The sequence below is a fragment of the Carassius gibelio genome, chromosome A6 (genome assembly GCF_023724105.1).
Source record: "Carassius gibelio isolate Cgi1373 ecotype wild population from Czech Republic chromosome A6, carGib1.2-hapl.c, whole genome shotgun sequence".
Taxonomy (NCBI): domain Eukaryota; kingdom Metazoa; phylum Chordata; class Actinopteri; order Cypriniformes; family Cyprinidae; genus Carassius; species Carassius gibelio.
In genome coordinates, this window is record NC_068376.1 from 27862265 (window position 1) to 27881926 (window position 19662).

The window sequence follows — 19662 nt, forward strand, 5'->3', positions numbered from 1 at the left end:
CAAAAAGCTATTGCAGCTATTTAAGGGAGATGAATTTAAACATGATTTCGTATGTGAAACAAAAGATGAGATATTTCGACATTAAGTCTTTTCTGTTGCTTTGTGTGAGGAACTGACTGAACTTTTCATTTTCCATCAATAATCTTCGCCGCAGTGAGCTGTTAACTCAAGAACTGCTGTGATTGGAATGAGTCAGTGAGTTAAACTCTGATTCAAATGAATCTTGTGGACTGCATCCACTGGTTAATTTAAAAGAACCAGCTGAAAAGAATTCTTCATTCACTGATCCTGTTTCAAATATGATATGGCTTCAGACAAGCTATAGCACGTAAGTCATATAAACTGCTCTTTATGGGGCTTTTAAGATTTTCTTTTGTCATTTTTGAACTTTTATCTCTCATTTTGTGTTCAACAGATGTTCAACAGATGTGCTGCAGGTTTTGGAATGGAATGAGCGTGAGTAAATGATTATTTTATTTTTTAGATAAACTATCATAAATGTAAATTTAACTGAATAAAAAATATGAAAAATGCCTTGCCTCAAATTAATCTCTTAATTGTTTATGAACTACTTGATTTACATCAACATATGATTCAGTGAATAATAGAATATGACAGATATGGGTAGCTCAGAGTGTGTTATATGGTAAATTAATATTTTTATCCATCAGTAATCTATTCATTTGATCAAAAGTGACTAAATACTTATAATGTTAAAAAGGATTTCAGTTTTAAATAAATGCTGTTCTTTTGAACTTCTCATTCATCAAAGTTCACATTCATGAGAAGTTCACATTCATCTGTTTTCAAAACCGATAAGATTTTTTTTTTTTTTTTTTTTTTAGCAAATCGGTATCAGAATTATTTCCGAAGGATCATGCGACACTGAAGACTGGATAAATGATGTTGAAAATTCATCTTTGCACACAGCAATGAATGACATTTTAACATGTATTCACATAGAAAACAGCTTTTCCTGCTTTTCTTCTCCTTTTTGTCTTCACTGCTCTGGTTATGCAGTCAATCTTTGCTGCTGCTCTTGCAGTTCCCTTCATATTTATAACTTTCACAATTTCACCCCTCCACATGGAAACCAATAACAAATTCAGCGGGAGAAGCCCATGATTCAATTCCCTTTAATATTTTCTTATTACCCGTAGCGCTGGGGTGTCAGTGCTTGGAGACGGGGCGGCGCTCGTTCCCTGACCTGGTTTGATGAAGTCACAAAGGACAGTGGGTGGGACGGCAACCTCGCTTACTCAACAACACTGTGATGAAACACGGCCTCTGAAAGCATCAGCGACAGGCAGATTTAAATGACATCAGAGCAGAGCGACACTCCTGCTCCGGCAGGACAGAAAGCTCGATGGACGCGCTGGTCATTTTTCAAGGGCAGTGATGTGTGATGAGGAGAAGAGGTGTGAGAAATAGCAGTGCTAAGAACACAGGAGGGGAGGATGCTCTGGAGAACAGACCCTCAGCTCGAGGTCATGTGCTGCCAGTGTTTGTCATATTGAACTATATACTTCAGACTCATAAAGAAGACTGCTTACCAAAGAATCAAATAGGTTTTGGCAAGTAAACATGCTACTAGCCAGTTTTAAAATAAGAGCTGGGAATACAAATTAATATGTGCTTTAAATGACTTTTTTAAATTCTATGTTCAAAGTAGTATTGTAGCATTGTATTGTTGTTGTTAACTAAAAGCTATATTAAAAAAAAATGTTTTCATAATTGAAATTAAATTAAATTAAAAATCAAATTAAATTAAATTAAAAAAGAAATTCTATCTTTGCAACTGAAAAAAGTAACATTAAGTACTAACATGACTAAAACTAAAAATGAAATAAAAATAAAGTAAAAAAAAAAAAGTAAGCTAAAATTAAAATGAAAACCTAAAATGAAAGCTAATTCAAAATATAAATTAAATACAATAATAGCATATAAATAAAAAAATACATAGTTATCTATGGCATGAGGGAATCAAATCAAAATCATAATATATATATACCGTATTTTTCGGACTATAAGTCGCACCCAAGTATAAGTCGCATCAGTCCAAAAATACGTCATGACAAGGAAAAAAACATTTAAGTCGCACTGGACTATAAGTCACATTTTTTTTAGAACCAAGAACCAAAACATTACCGTCTACAGCCGCGAGAGGGTGTTCTATGTTTTCAGTGTAGATTACAGGAGCACTGAGCAGCATAGAGCGCCCTCTCGCGGCTGTAGACGGTATTGTTTTCTCTTGGTTCATTTCTCTCAGTTCATGTTAAATTCATTTTCATAAATAAGTTGCATCTGACTATAAGTCGCAGGACCAGCCAAACTATGAAAAAAAGTGCGACTTATAGTCAGGAAAATAAGTTATATTGATTGTCCATCAATCAATGGATTAATTTGGAATTAGCGCCTTAGCTAGGGAGCAAAAGTTGTTAAAATGCATTTTTATTACATGGCTATGTATCAAATAAACAAACAAATGTCCATCAATTAAAACTAAGTTAAAATGGCCTCAATGTGTAAGAAGGATAATACTGTGGAGTGATATGAGAATCATGCTATAGAAGAAACCATTCAAATACAGAGTCTAACAAAATATTTACTCAATAAAAAATGCTAAATTCCATTTTGACCCCTTTTTAGGTTTCCGTAAAATCTTGTGTATGTAAAGAGCTGTAACTGGATCTTCTGTAAGACCTTTAGGACGACTCTTGCACCATACCATTCAATCTAGTCACTTTGCAAACAACACAAACATTTCATCACTGGTTTTTGGAGCGCCACAAAACAAGCCGTGTGTGTTTACACAATTAAATTAGCACGTCTGTCTTCGAGAGGCAATTACTTAGGGAATGGTAATGCCTGGTAAAATTGTTGCCTAATCATAGAAGATGCATCACGCCTCGCATCAGATGCTGACCTTCACAGTCGGCTTGCTCGACTTAAAACTAATCACAAAAGATTGCGTTCAAGGAAAATTGCTATCTTGTGGCACATGCAATTATCATGTTGCATAACCATTATCAGAGTGACCTTATTCAACGTGGTAAAAATGCTGCACTTGCTGGCTTTTACTGGAGGTGTGAAAAGCTGGCCGCAGCCACCATCTAATTGTGTGTATGCTTATGCAACGCAGCCCTTACACACCGGGCCAAAGACTGTATATCAGGAAAGCATGAACCTTGGACAATTTAGCAAAATTACATTGTGCTTTTTGTCATCTAACCCCTATGATTGGCCCTGTTGGGAGAATAGCAAATAATGGCAGAAATGTAGTGAGAAATGATACTATTAGAGGAAATCTGGGCCGAGCTGTTGAGAGTTATCTGTGCTGTCTGAGGAAGAGGGATTGGAGCTTGGCTTTGAATTGCCTGGACATGTGTGATTGGCAATCAGACCTGGTCCAGCTGTCTCTTTTGTTGTAATGTGTGTAATGTGGGTTCAAGCCGAGGTGGTATTGCCCAGAGGCTTCAGTAATATGATGATGATGATCATCATCATCATCATCATCTTTGTTCTGCAATGAGCTGGATACAAGAACATCGGACTTGCCACAGTGATTGTCTGAATTTAGAGCCAGTTTTACTTATCTACATCGTCTGTTCTGATGATCTTATCCAGTATTATCCAATGCTGGGGGAGTAAAAGTTTGGGTTATTAAAACTGTAATATTGTGAAATATTTTTTCATTGTTTTCTCTTACTGTAATGCAAAACTGACTTTTCAGTATCATTCCTCCTGTCTTCAGTGTCACATGATCCTTCGGAAATCATTCTAGTATGCTGATTAGCTTTTTTTTTTTTTTTTTTTTTTTTTATAAATATCAGTGTTTTATAAATATCAGTCAAATAGTTGTGCTGCTTCATATATTTGTGGGCACCATGATATTTTTCAAGATTCTTTGAAAAGAACAGCATTTATTTAAAGAAGATTTTTTTTTTTTGTTCAGCTCTGTGCTGTTTTTGAGCCATTTCTAACATCTTTTTTTCAGATTTTCAGTTTTTTTCTCTGTCACCTTCAGACTACTGGACATATCTCTCTTCCCCTCCTTTTTCCCATAAGGCCTCTCCATGCCCACCCTGTCCCAGTCCGTCACTCTCAGGAATCAATAGCATCTGACTTTCTGAGATGTCCCCCTCTCTCTCTGCCCTCCTCATGGCTCTGTGAGCACAGGGCTGTTTCTGAATCTGCTGGCTGACCTCCACTTGTATCAGAATCTGCCACCATCTGTAAGACCCGCAGCCTCTCAGTCCTACAGTCTTGTGCCGCCTACCTCTGAGCGTCTCCAAACAGCCTTGACTCTCTGCCAAGAACCTCCGCCAACACCAAAGCCTGACAGACAGGGGCTTCTACGTCTCTCTGACCACTTCCCCTGCTTTCAAGGTCGGAGAGAGGGGGGAAAATCTCTGTACTTGACCCAAATTACTCGCCATCTCGTGCCACTCGGCGTAATGTTGCCATTATGTGCCAAATGGGTAACCTTGACAAATGAAATGTGTAATTCCCAGTGGATGCATGCCTTCTTGTTGCGAGCCCAGATTTAGAATTGAATTTGAAATGATTGACATTAAGGGATTGGCAGATGATGGATTCCAAAGGGTCTTACAAATGATTCTGAACAGATTGCCTTTCATAAAGTGGTTTTACAGGACGCATAATGAATTTTACTCCGTCTGTTTAACTGTAATTCCTAATGTGTTTTCAAAGTGCTTTTCTAAAACTATTACCCTAAAGTATTCATTGTTGGGGTGTAACTCCTCCACATTGTTCTTAAGTTATGAACTCTAAATCATGAGCTAGAATATTCAAAGTAAGCAAGTCCCCAGAACACACTAGAAGTGTGGCAACCAGTAATTGCTATTCTGATTTTGGTTCACTGTACTAAATAACAGTCACAGATCTGATCATACTAACACGATCTTTGCCGGGGCATTTACTCCATTTAACTCAGCCTGGAGGTTTGTGTTAATGTCAACGCCATCAGTTCATCTTGCTGGATAAGGTTACAGTCTGAGCCAACCAGCCTGGCTCTTTTCTGATGCCTTCATGTCACGTCAGTAATATATATATATATATATATATATATATATATATATATATATATATATATATATATATATATATATATGTGCAAACAAATAAGCATCATTTAATTGTTTTTAGAAATTGAATTTTAAGGGAAGCTGATATTCCCATTCAGTCTTAAAGCAATCAGCACTCAGATTCAGATTAAAAGGTTCATTCAGTTGTGATCATTTGGTAGATTTTCTTCTTCTGTCAGTCCTGTTATCTATAATTAAAGCACCACAGTGCAATCCACCACAATTCCATGTGATTTTCTGAGAGACCAAAGCATCAATTTCTTGATGTTTCCCAGCCTCCCCAGTGGCTCATGCAGCAGTGCAGTCCAATCTTCTGACAACCTTGGGTGAGCTTCACTTTCACTGATACCGCTGGCAGCGGTTCTCCATAGGGTCCTCATATACACCACAGGTGTAAAACAAATAATGTTTATAAACAGTGTTAATAATTCATCAGGGCTGACCTGCCTCGCAATGGCCTTGCTGTGAGAGGGGGATTAATAATTTGTGGATATGAGAGAAAAGCCAGCCGGTGGACAGAACCGACTGACATACGCTATGAAGTGATCACTATGAGCACCGGACCACTACAACCTTCTAGTGATGGAGCGACCACCATTACAGCAGCACCCGTGGCTGTAGCGCTGCATTTTTAACTAACTAAGAAAACCTTGGAATAGGATTGTGTCTCTAAAGCATTTTAATTTAATTTAATTTATTTATTTACAATTCCAAAGAACACAATTTACAATGTCTAAAAGGAAAATTACTATAATAATTTTGTAATTTTATATATATATATATATATATATATATATATATATATATATATATATATATATATATATATATATATATATATATATATTAGGGCTGTCAATAGATTACATTTTTTAAATTGGATTAATTATAGCTTTTTTTGTGATTAATCATGATTAATTGCACACATATCATGGAATTAAACATACTCCATTTATAGGGTGACCATATGCTCTGTCAATATGGGACACGTCCCAGCCAGGATTCTAATAATGCCTAAAACATCCAGAGCAGTTTGACCAATAACATGCAGGTATTGTACAAAATCAACTAATCGTGGGGCTGTGTATGAGAAGGTGAGATCTAGAGGGAACGATCAAAGTGATGCAATATGTGCATGTGTTTGTTCGTTCGATTGACTTGAAGCGTCGCTGCACACAAATCGAAAAAAAAAAAAAAAACAAATAAAAAAAACAAAGTGCGCCACAATGCTTCAAGTCAAACGAACTAACAAACATGTGAAAGTGATTCGAAAGCATAAGGAGCCGTCTGCTCTGCTCTTTATAGCTCTCATGAATGTTACACAATGATCAGCCTGCACAGTGCAAATAGCCAAAACCTGGATATTCTAGGCAATATTAAAATCCTGGCTGGGACGGCGCATATGGTCACCCTATCCATTTATCTTGTTTAACACATTAATTTTCTCATCATTTGCTATATCCAGCAAAGTAAACCGAGAGGGTGATTCTCTCAAATTTTCTGCAAGCTTTTTTCAAGATAAAAGATGCTTGGAGACGCCAAAAGGACTACAATACAAATGATATAAGGAATCCATATAATTGATACATTTATGCAAACCAAAGCACATATTTAAAAAAATAAAATAAAATAATGATTTTTTTTTTCCCAAAACAAATAGCGTATTAAATGTGTACAGTAGAAAAGTTGAGTTACGATACCGAACAGGACCACATGGAGATGCCAAAAAATCTTAAACCAACTGCTTTGAGCTGACTGCATACACCTACTACACTACACGGATCCATTCAGAATGACTAAACACAGCAACAATTATTTTGGTCGTTTTCATAGCTTTTGATTCATAGCTGTTTTCAGACCAGTGTAGTTGTATATTTCGATCTGTTCCTTGCACATTTGTAACGTGAATTTTTGGGTGAACTATTGCTTTCATTTGAATCAAGATGTTCTTGTTTGTCTTGGTGCTGTGAAATTAGTGCACTTATTATAAGCACTAACGTTACAAGCTTTTCTTTTTCAAGAATAATCTTTTGCTTCTTCCTTTGAACAAGTAAAGCTTTTCCAGCACACGAAGGAGCATAATTTCTGTGTTGTGTGTGAAATAGTAAGAAGAGGTATTATGGTTAGTCCTACACAACAACACTTCACCTATTAGCACACACAACATGCTAACAACACAATGTTTGTTCAAGGATTGCATTTCTTTTTCGAAACTCACAGGGTTCAGAGATTCTTTTTTTCATTTCTGACAAAATTACTTTTTCAAGAAAAACAGCCTCTACTGAGCCTCATGGAAAATTGAGGACAATTACTTTGGTGTGAAAATGACCCATTCCTCTTATATTAACCATCTCTAATCTGAATACAACGGCTTTACACATTTTAGTAAGAAAAAGTTGTTATGTTTTTTTCTTTCATACATTTCTTTCATGCTCATATATAGTACTGTATATGATATCAAGGCCCACGGCGGCAAGTTGTTTCGGCAGTCTGGAGTGAATCTGTCTTTATACGAGTCTCTGCTGCAGTCTGGGTCTTGATTACTTAAAGAAGCACCTTCACCCTTCTGAGACTTCACTGTCTTTGATGTGGGTCCTGTCCAGGTGGGCATGAGGGCAAAGATGATAAACACAGTCTACTAAGAACACAGCCCATGTTACGCCCTTGTGTCTATCATAACTATTTATTTGTTTCCAAACATTTTTTGTAAAATCTTTGTTTTTGTTTTTTACTTCATTCATTATATGCAATATGCAAATTGTATAACCTGTAGTGTTACCTTCTGTCAATGTCATAATGCATTGTTTCCTCTCTTTGTTTAAAAATGTTGTGATTTATTTATTTATATATATTTTTTTGCAGTCCAACCCAGCTAATAAGGAACATACTCAGAAGTTTTGATACCATTCTGGCAAGGTTCTCAAAGTTAGGAACAAACATTCTTCCAGTTACATTAATAAAATGTTTGTTCCAAGTTATACTCTCAAAACATTCGCTTCAAAACATTTTTTTATACATTGTTCATGATTCTTTTTGTTTGTTGGAAATTCATCTAATTTTTATTTTTACTTTTTTTTTTTACTACTTGTTTCCAGGAAACATTCAGTTTACAAAATGATCAAATGGAACGCTCTCTCAAAGTTTCATATAAACAAGAAAAAAACAACAACTTTTTGAAACATTTTGAGAATGTGAGAATTAACGTTTTCTTAATTTAATGGGAATGATAATTCTTATCTGGGAATCAAATTAAATAAAGAGCTGTTAAAATTCCTGTTCGATATTGCACCGGGTTCATGCAAAACATTGGAATTGGAAGGTCGAGTGCCTTGCATTATGGGAAACAGCAACTCATGTGTGGTCAAAGATTTTAGATCTCAATTCCTGGAGGTTCGGAGTCCTGCAAAGTTTAGATTCAAGCCTAGTTAAACACACCTGATCCAACTCATCAAGTTCTTCAGGCTTATCTGAAAACTACATGGGATGTGTGTTAGTGACGGGTTGGAATAAAAGTTTGCAAAGCTCCGGAATTGAATTTGACACCCCTTCTTTAGATCTACAAAGATGTGCATTATTACTCATATTACTCATGGGAGAATGGGAGAAAGTCTAATGCGGATTATAATTCCTGCCTTCTAAATAAAAGATCCAATCACTATTTGTTAAAGTCATCGCGTCACTACAGCTGCTGTTAGAAGTCATTGTGTATGATGCCCAGTTTTGAAAAAAAAAATCTGTTCTGATTTTAAAAGTGTAGTGTTTTGGCTGGTCTAGTCTGAAAAAGCTGCTCTTTAAGAAACGTTGTCAGATTTCATTAGTGACGCCGAGTGAAACGACTTGCATTGAAGTGATGTGGTGCAGTACCACATTTCCAATGAAATGAATAAATGAAAGAAAATCTTGAAATGTTCAGGCACAATCAGAATGACCTCTTAACGGTTTAGTTTCCTCAGCGTCTGTAGGAGAGTAAAGTGGTGCAGATGTTCAGCTGTCATCAGCAGAGACAGTGATCGTAAGTCAAACCAGAAACAGAACTTCAGCGCTTCAGAAAAGTTGCTGTTCAACATTTTGGTCCCTTTATTAATGTCATCACAATTCCAAGCAACAGAACCACCATGGTCATGAAATCACCAGCTCTATATACCACTTTGCTAGACAAATAAATGATAAATAATAATTGAAATAAAGTAAAAATACGCATAGTGAAGTAAAACATAGCAGGCAGTGAATTCATGAAAAGTAAAAAAGGAGTAAGTGCCGTAACCTTGTGTGATGGCTGGTTTTTCAGTGAAACATTCATATATTCTTCTTAAAAATATGGTTCAGAAGTTCAGAAACGAATATCACAGTCAGATCACAGTTTTCGTGCAAAACTCTTGGATTTACAATTAAAATCACTAGCTTTTACCACACTGAAAAATGTAGACGCTGGTTTCAGAAAGCTTGAAGAGTGTGAAAAGCTTCTCAGCCAAATCCTGGTTTAGAAAAGAGTTGCCAGCTGTTTAATGGTCCAAATGCAGCTACGCATGGTTCATGATATACTTCCTGTCTGTGGTTTGGTGGCAGTCTTTCTATTTAATGTGAAATTGGCACTTCAAATCAAATGATGCAACAAGATTTACACATACATACATACAAATACTTGGGTGAATCTCACAAAGAAATGTCCAATATATACACTATGTATTTTTTATTAAGCACGTGAAGCTTATTTTTGAGTGTAGATTTTCAGAATCTTGAGATGATTGGTTGTTCTTTTTTTTTACACCTTACAACAGACTATTGACAATCAGGCAGTTAATTGTCTTAAAATATATTATTTTTTTTGATGCTAAATATAATTTCTCATTATACAGTAGTTATTTGTAAGATTCACCCTGGGAGGTAACATATAAAGTGCAAATGAAAACAAAAAATACTTCAGATGCATATTTAATCTTTAACATTCACTCCCTACAATCAAGAAACCAAAACCAAAACCAAAATGGCAACATCTATTTTTAGAAAGAACAAACACGAAAAGAAAAGACAGAAACAGCGATAGAACAAATATTACCCAAAACGTCCAACCTTTGAAAAATCTTTCCGTTGGTCTGTACGCGAGCGGCTCATGTGTATGAGAAAGCAGGCAGAGTGAAAACACACCAAAGAAAGGAACCACAAAAATCATCAGAATAACAAAAATATCCGTCCTCACGTTTCTCCGCAAATTCACTTAAGCTTTGTTTGGATTTTTTTGATTTTCTTTAAATCTGTACAGAGCTCAGGGAAAGTCTATTTGGTTATTCCCAGCTGGCATGTAAAAAGAAGCTTTTGTTTTCTCACCGTCGTTCTTTACATTGATGGGTAACATTCAAGGCGTATAGCTAAGAAGGAATAGGACTGTACAAGATCACTTCACGGTCCAGGATACACGCTCTGATGCTGGACATTGACAGAAGAAGAAAGAAATGGCAAATAACGTTTTGTTTTATTTATACAGTATTTTACAGCGAAGGCTTGAACTTTAGTTTTCATCACAGAAGCTCAGAGGAAAGACTGAACGATGAGTCTGTGATGAGATCAGATGCCATTCTGAGGAAGAAGAGAAGATTGCTTTGCATGTTTTTTTCCCCTTCTTCACTTTCGTACGTTCAGAAGGCATTCAAGCTCTCCAGAGCCACCTCGTAACAGAATTTGTACTGCTCCTAAACAAAAACAGAAGCAGTGGGAAAAATATATTAGCAGTTCAAAGGCAGACGCCGCTCAAGGGGGATTTTCCCTATAACCCCTGCGTTAATAATCCAATCCCATCATTATAAAGTCACTTTTATTAGAAGAAAAACATCTGCTTATGATAGAGGAACTAGATGTCATCTAGATGTCAGAGGGTGCCTATACAGTACATGGCCTGGGTGAATATGGTAATTCGTGTCATTTTTATAATGCTACTTTTAAAAAGTTTATTAGCATTGTTTATTATAATGGCATGCTCATAATAGCGATCACAAGCATAAATAGCTATGTCTAGCTGATGATTAAGAATGATCTAGAATCATTTTTTTTTTAAGATTTTTTTTTTTTTTATATATAAATCACTGCAATCAATCTCTTCTCAACCAACCTAGAACAGAGAGCCTTAGAGGAAATTAGTTAGCTTTAATCATTAGAAAATAAATCAATAATAATTAAGAATCTAATAAGAGAAATAAATTAATTAATTAATTCATGAATTCTGCACTCACAAATATAAATTTCTAGCTGCTAATATATATATATATATATATATATATATATATATATATATATATATATATATATATATATATATATATATATATATATATATATATACTGTCAGGGTGCGATTTGTGAAAAAACAAACAGAGGGGGGGGGGTGTTTTTAAACATTTTAATTCATAAAAATAAATAATGAGAATAGAACTATATGACGTCATGCGCTAATTAGCAAATGTATGACGTAAGTGCTGTTCCTCTCTGCGCTCACTGAACACAGCAGAAGCAGAGAGAGAGGCTTGCGCTGGGAAAGAGAGACCTCGTGCTCGTGCGGCAGCACCAGAGAGTCTCAGATCCTAAATATGATTGCCCAAAATGTCGCTAGATTTGTCGCTTGTTGCTTTTTTGGGAAAAAGGCGCTAAATCGAGCGACAAAGTGGCCAAGTTAGCAACTCCACTGCACAGCGGACCCGGCTTCAACCGTCTCGCAAGTGTTGATAGGCTATTACTCGTGAGGTGTAACCAATCAGATAGCGCCGTGGGCGGGACATTGAGCAAGTCTGCAGAGTGGTGAATACAGAGAATCTGCGCGGACTTAAAATAAAATTGAATTTAATCAAACCACTGATCCGTGATAAGTTCTGTGATCCGTCTTGCCACTAGTGTAGTAGCACTGATCACTTTTGAGGGGGGGATAAATTTATAAAATAAAAATAATTCAGCAGAGTCAGGGATACATTGACCAGAAAGGGGGAAATCCCACACCCCCCCACCGGCAAATTGCACCCTGTATACTGAATATGTTTGGAGTGGAATTAGGGGATAAGGGCAGGACAGATGTCTACTTGCACCTGCAGCAGTATCCTATTAGACACGAGACGTTCTCTCAGAACTGCCCAAAGTGCAGCTGTCCGTCTCAAAGGTTTGAAGTGACTGAATAATTAGACTCTGTTTCTGTCTCGGAGAGATGAGAAGCAGCAGAAATGATGGGAAGGCTCAAAGAACTGTGCTTGGAACCATCAAGACCACCAACAAACTACCTGAAGATAGCGATTATCTGAATATCTAACCACTCAACAGCCATTATCTGAAGAACTGAGAAAGATGAGGATGGGGTCATATGGTGGTAAACTAAAAATTAAATGTTCCCACTGGTTCCCCACTTGTAATTGGAACTAGTGTAGAGAAAGAAATGATACCATCTGCAAAAGACTCGCAGACAAGTGGCAACTCGTGTTAATGACTGTTATGTAAATAAAGCCCATTGGTTATATTAATTTATAAAAAGAAAAAGACCATTTAAAATTCCAGTTTTAAAATATATTTATTACAATATATTTGAAAATGTAATTTATACCTGTGATGGTAAAGCCGAATTTTTAATCATGATCTTTCAGAAATCCTTCTAATACTGTATGCTGATTTGCTACTCAACAAACAAATTATTGCTGTTTAATATACATATTTTTAGGATTCTTTAATGAATAAAAAGTTCAAATGAACATATTTAAATAGAAATCTTTTATAACATTATAAATGTCTTGTCTTGATCAATTTAATGCATGCTTGGCGAATCTAACTGACCCCAAACTTTTGAACGGTAGTGTAAAATGACACTAAACACGATACAAAAACACTTATTTATGTGAACATGCTAAAAAACAGATGAATACACCAAAACTGAACAACTGAAAACATTAACAGATATAGTGTTAGATTTGTGTATAGCTCACCATTGTCTCCACCATGTTGGCCTTGTTGTTCCTCAGCGTCTTTACCGTGTGGAACACGTCCACGATGTTCTGCTGTTGGATCATCTCACAGATGCTACAGATGGCACAGAACGTCCCGCTGCGTCCTCCACCAGTCCTGAAGAAACCAACGACAGTAAGGCATGAGAAACAAATCACACATCCCATAATGTCACAGATATGCAGAGCTAATATCCCAAAAAACACAGCTTGGCTTGTGCTACATTTCTGAAGATAGGCCTCATGACTCCAGCCTTACTGCTGAAGTGTGTCATCTCATTGTGATGTTAAAATAGCCTCTAATACCTTACTTTAATGTGCAGCCATTTTTAGTTTCATTTCCTTGAAAAACACAAACACTGATGCCACATTATGCACGGTTTAGAAGTAGTCTGAGGCTTGTATTTGAATCTGGATGTTTTCTTGAGCAGAGGATATTGCAGAAATGCTGATAAATCAAGTAACAGCCACTGATCACGGGTCAGTTTGACACCTGATTATCTGTACAATGACCTGACAAAATCAAGGAGATAATTGTCTTTCAAGTGATTCACTGTGACATTTTTCAATTATTTCTCTCGGGGAAACTGCTCTGCATTCAACAGCTGAACTTTTTTTGACAGTGATGATGGGAAAGTAATGAAGTTGTCAGATCTTTTGAATCTCTCTGGCTTTAATTTATGACGCTGATAAGATTGTCCTTGGCTCAAAGGCTGTGCGGTTTTATCCTGTAGCACTTTAAAAGCTGTTTTAATCTACGATTCTGTATCGACTGGTTCACAGTGCACACAGACTTGGATGAAAAGCTGTGAAATACACATCAAAATGGGCTTAATTAAACTCTTATTAGCTATACTAGACAGTCCTTTAAATATGTTCAGATTTGTAGCAAAATGGTGCTAAAGGAATAATTCATCAGAAAGTGAAAATTTGCTGAAAATATATTCCAACCCCTGTTGTCCTCTCACATCATAATCCACTGACATATTTGTTTAGAAATATTTTGGACTTTTTTCACTTATAAGTGGTACTTAATCTGTGCATATTTCTCTCCTGATTCAGACAAGACAACTTTTTTTTACTGGATGATGCATTATTATGGATAATTATGGATTTTTAACTCATTTGAAGTTAAAAACCTCTTAACAATTTATTTGTTTCTTACAAACTCACAGCTTTTGTCTTCACAAGACATTTATAATGGATTGGAGTTGGATTACTTGCAGATTATTGTGATGTTTTTATCAGATGTTAGACTCTCATTCTGACGACACCCATTCACTGCAGAGGATCCGTTGATGAACAAATGATGCAATGATAAATTTCTGTTCTGATGAAAATCAAACTCATTTACGTCTTGGATGGCCTGAAGGTGAGTTCATTTTTAGCAAATTTTCTTTTTTGGGTGAACTATTTCAGTACATACAGTGTCCATTTAAGATGTCATCAACAATTAATTCTATGTGACCCTGGACCACAAAACCAGTCATAAGGGTAAATTTATCGAAATTGAGATTTATACATCATCTGAAAGCTGAATAAATAAACCTTCTATTGATGTACTGCTCATCACAGGGTTTCGTCAAGCCAGACTCATTCATACATTAACATGTTTATGTGTATCAGCTTTGTGTTGTGATGGAGCTGGGGTTGTGGAGGTCACACTCACAGACAGTGGACCACTGTGCGTCCATCTCCTCCATCATACTGCTCCTGCCACTTGGCCAGTCGTCTGACCAGCTGCAGAATGGAGCGTTTGGACAGCGGCGTGTCTCTGTACGCTGGCCAACCAATAAACTGGAAATGCTGGACCAGACGGTAGCCGTCTTGAGGCTGGAAGCAGAACAAGAGATGTTTTGAGAACATTTATCTAGAAAACATTTACGTTCACTCATGTTTTACAATGTGACAAAATAAGAATGCAAGTCAAATTCAATATCTCAATATTAACTAAAACATTTCTCAAAATCTTCCAAGAACAAATGATCTGAGCTGCTATTCACATTTATCTGACAACTCAAATAAAAACAAAGGGGGTTTTGAAGCTTGCAAATAAAAATGATTACCGGAGTACGATTCACAAGAAAATACCATTATACTGTCTTTCTATATTAATATTATATTACATACAGTCCATGGCCAAAAATATTGGCACCCTTGGTAAATATGATCAAAGAAGGCTGTGAAAATACATCTACATTGTTAATCCCTTTTATCTTTTTTTTTTTAATTCACAAAAATGCATCCTTTAATTTGATAATAAATATTTAAAATGGGGGGAAATATCATTATGAAATAAATGTTTTTCTTTAATACACATTGGCAGCGATTAACAGCAACCTTTTATTCAATACTTTTTGAAACCCCCATTTGCCAGTTCAACAGCTCTGAGTTTTCTGCTATAATGCCTGATGAGGTTAGAGAACACCTGACAAGAGATCAGACAACATTCCTTCATCCAGAATCCCTCCAGACCCTTTAGATTCCCAGCTTCTCCTCTTCAGGTCAGAGGACTGGAATGGCTATAGCAGAAGCTTGGTTTTGAGCTCATTGACCAATTTCTGTGTTGTTTTTGAGGTTTATGTTTGGATTATTGTACAGTTGGAAGATCCTAACATGGTCCATTATAAGATTTCTAACAAGAGTCAGTGACTTACTGATTTTTCATCTGTTGGTATTTAATAGAATCCATGATGCCATGTATCTAAACAAGATGTCCAGGGACCTCCAGCAGAAATATAGGCCCATGACATCAAAAATACAGCTGTATATTTCATTGTACACATGGGGTACTTTTTATCTCTGTGTTCACCAAACCCATCTTGAGTGTTTGCTTCTAAAAGCTAATTTTTTTGTTTCATCTGACCATAGAAGCCAGTGCCATTTGAAGTTCCAGTTGTGTCTGATAACTGAATATGCTTTAGTTTGTTTTTGGATGAGCTAGGAGAATTTTTCTTGAAACCCTCCCAAACAACATGTGGTGATGTAGGTGCTGTTTGAAAATTTATTTAAGGTTTTCTGAACCTGAGACTCAACTATTTTCTGCAGTTCTCCAGCTGTGATCACTTTATTTACTCATAAGAATTTCTAGTGGTGCCCATAATTGTGTCCAACAAGTATTTGAGAAAAACCTTTATTTCATAATGATATTTCCCACCATTTTAAATTCTTATTATCTAATGAAAAGATACATTTGTGATTTTTTTTTTTTTTAAATAAAAGATCAAAAGGATTAACAATGCAGATTAATTTTCACAGTCTTCTTTGATCACATTTACCAAGGGTGTCGATATTTTTGGCCATGACTGTATGTGTAAGTTGCAGTTTGTGTAATAAATGGTGAAATTAAAACATTTTTGAGTAAAAAGGGTTTCTAGACCAATTTTTTTGTGTACTGGATAACAGACAGCTATTGACGAAAATGAAAATTATTGTAACTATTTTGTCTCTATGTATATTATATATTATATATATATATTTATAAAACATTCACAGTACCTGATTTTTGCAGTGACAATGAAAAGCCAGAAATAAATCAGACAGAAGTCAAAGCAAACAGAGACGTTAGCTGGAGACTTAGACCGGATCAGCTAAATGAGAGTCATATTACACACAATTTGCCATCGACGGAGCCATTTCATGGCAAATTTGTGATGCTGTGGCACTTATTTATTTTGTGCCGCTATGCTGCGCTTGCACTGATTAGCTCCCTGGTAAACCTTGCCTGTCACCAGTGGTTAAAGAGAAAGAGGGGGAAGAAAAGAGAAGGGAAGCAGGAGGAGGCGGGATGAGTCTTCTGAAACATTTTGACACTTGAAACAGGTTTAGCTTCAGTAACGACTGCTAATGTGCACGAACAGAAAGCTCAAGCTAACTCACATGGAAAAGAAGAATAACTGCACAAAACCCATCCATGGCTTATATCAGGTGTAGCAGGATGGTGGTCAAATATTTATGCACATGTGTCTGGCAGAACGAATCCCGTTCAGAGATGCATGCGATGTGCTGAGTGTTGAAATCATGTGGATTGAGAGGGATTATAGAGTTGTGGTCTCTTCTGAGCTAAACATAATTTCTCACTTCACTAACTCAGAACTCACTAATCTCAGCTGCTGTTGATTTATTGTCACATTAGGAGTCAAATCAAGTGAATTTTTGCTTCTAAAAAGCAGTTTTAATTTAGCGAGTCACTGTAAGGATGGATTGACACAGAGCACAAAGTACATCAGGATGTACTTATTTGGCTCATCTGTTTAGGTTCATCATCAGGGCACCTGTTTGAAAACCATCAATATTTTTTCACTTCAATAAGTTGAAGGTGGGAAAGAAACACTACAGATTCAAGTTTTGAACTACAGTTTTTTTTTGTTTTGCTTGTAACAGCACACATTTGACAAGAATCATTTGAGCAGCTGTTGCTATGGAATCTCCTCAGGTGAGCGTGACCTGTTCACAATCATCTATTTAGCAGCAAGTAAAAATACACACTAACTTTTAAACTTATCTTCTGTTTTGTGACTGAAATGTAACTTGTAATTTTTTTTTACTGGGTTCATTTGTATCACAGCTTTTGCAAAAAGTATTTAGCAGATCAACTGTTTTTAATGATGATAATAAATAATGCTTCTTAAGAATCAAATCATGATTTCTGAAGGATCATTTGACACTGAAGACTGTAACATCAGCTGAAAATTCAGTTGTTTCATTACAGGAATAAATTACATTTTAAAACATATTCAAAGAGAAACTAGTTATTTTTGAAATTGTAATAATATTTCACAATATTATGGTTCACTGTGTTTTTGATCAAATAAATGCAGCCTCCGTGACCGTTAGTAACTTGATTATATAAAACCATTAAAAGAAAAAAACTTTTACAAATCTTTTAACAGTAGTGTGTGTATATGTATATATAATATATATAGTATATATATATATATATATATATATATATATATATATATATATATATATATATATATATATATATATATATAAAATTTGCACCCTGGTCTTCGGACAAAAAAGCGCAGACCTGGTTGGAGTCTGAGTATCATAAAAGGATGAGATGACACAGTGAGAAGTGAATCAATGAACACATCTCTGCCTCAGTCACTCAACAGTGTCATAAAGAGGATCTAAAACTATTCCCTTTCCGTGTCTACTGACCCCACTTACCCGTGCCATGTTGCAGATCCTAAAAATGCGATTGATAATGTCCTCGTCAATGTCAGCGGAGATGAATTCAGCCTGAATGGGGCCGTAGCAGCAGGAGCCCTTTTCTGGCCAGTACTGCATGCAGAGCTGCAGCGAGGGAGAGAATTACAGCGAATCAGTACACTGAACAGAAGTTCACATCCAGACAACGTGACTCAATAATGTTCTTTGAAATCTAAAGAGTGCAGGAGAACATGGAAATAACTCAATAATTCTAAAGTCCACTAATCTGAACTCAAATTGCAGTGTGCCAAAGAAATCTGTTCCAATGATCCCTTACTTACTCACTCAAAATTAAATGAGCCACATTATGATGAATCAGATTTCCCTTGATCTTCTGAGATAAAAGATAAAAATATACTGTAACTTTCAGAACTATAATCTTCCTCCCAAGTGAAAAAAATAAAAGATGAAACGTCTCATTTATAACTTTTCTGAAAAATAAGGTTATGTTATGAAAAACTTTACATAATATATATATATAACTTATATATAACAGTGTTAATTTCGTTGACTAAATATTTTCGTCATTATTTTCGTCACGAATATATTTTTGCGGATGAAAACGAAACGAAAACTAAAAAAGAAGGCACTGATGGAGACTAAAACTATGACTAAATTGATTGACATTATCGTCAACGAATAAAGGACGAGACGAAAATAGACTGTGACGAAAATCAAATCAACAGACGGGAGAGATGCGAGGAATGAACAAAAGAACCGGCAAAACGGAACAGGCAGATTGCATGAGAGAAGAGAACCAATCCGAGCCTGACTTATTGAGACGTGAAGGTTTTCAGTTTTTAAATGAGCTCCCGGGAAGACGGCATTCGAAGAGGTGATGTCTAAAAGAGCGACAAAATGTCCACAGCTCACTTCACGTTTGACGACGAACAAAACAAAACAAAGTGTAAAGCACGCGGAGCGCTCATTCGTGGCAAGAACACAACCAATTTGAAAAGACATTTACAGACGAGCCACCTGGACTTTTTCTCAAATGTAATTTCACAACGATGTTCTTTTGTTTATTGAGCTAAGCAAAACTGGAAAACTGCAGTGCTTAAATGTTGTAGCATTAAATATTACGAACTGAAAAGTACTGTAAAATAGCCCCTTCTTCAAGTTAGATGCTAATACGTAATATTATTATACATACATTTGATTAATACTAATTTTTAGTATATTTTATAATGTTCTACTTGTTGACAATATCACAAATATTTCTATATTAGTCATGTGAAACGTGAATGTTCAAATCCTATCATTATACATACTAATCTAGCAATATTGTAGTATTTAAAACATACAATATTGCTAGACAAATGAATACCTTATAAAATCTTGTTACTTTTTTTATCCACCCAACTTAT

The 19662-nt window shown here is 35.8% G+C and overlaps 1 protein-coding gene across 7 annotated transcripts in view; it reads right to left on the minus strand.

Moving 5' to 3' along the window:
* Positions 1–9161: 9161 nt before the first annotated feature.
* LOC128015952 (receptor-type tyrosine-protein phosphatase T-like) overlaps positions 9162–19662 on the minus strand; it is a 247730-nt gene continuing 237229 nt past the window's right edge. For all 7 annotated transcript variants that reach the window (XM_052600218.1, XM_052600217.1, XM_052600216.1 and 4 more), the window contains 4 exons: positions 18254–18379; positions 14745–14908; positions 13058–13193; positions 9162–10795 (listed from right to left, as the gene is read on the minus strand). In XM_052600218.1, the coding sequence (XP_052456178.1) occupies positions 10742–10795; positions 13058–13193; positions 14745–14908; positions 18254–18379 (480 nt within the window). In that variant the 3' untranslated portion in view covers positions 9162–10741. The remainder of the gene's footprint in view (positions 10796–13057; positions 13194–14744; positions 14909–18253; positions 18380–19662) is intronic.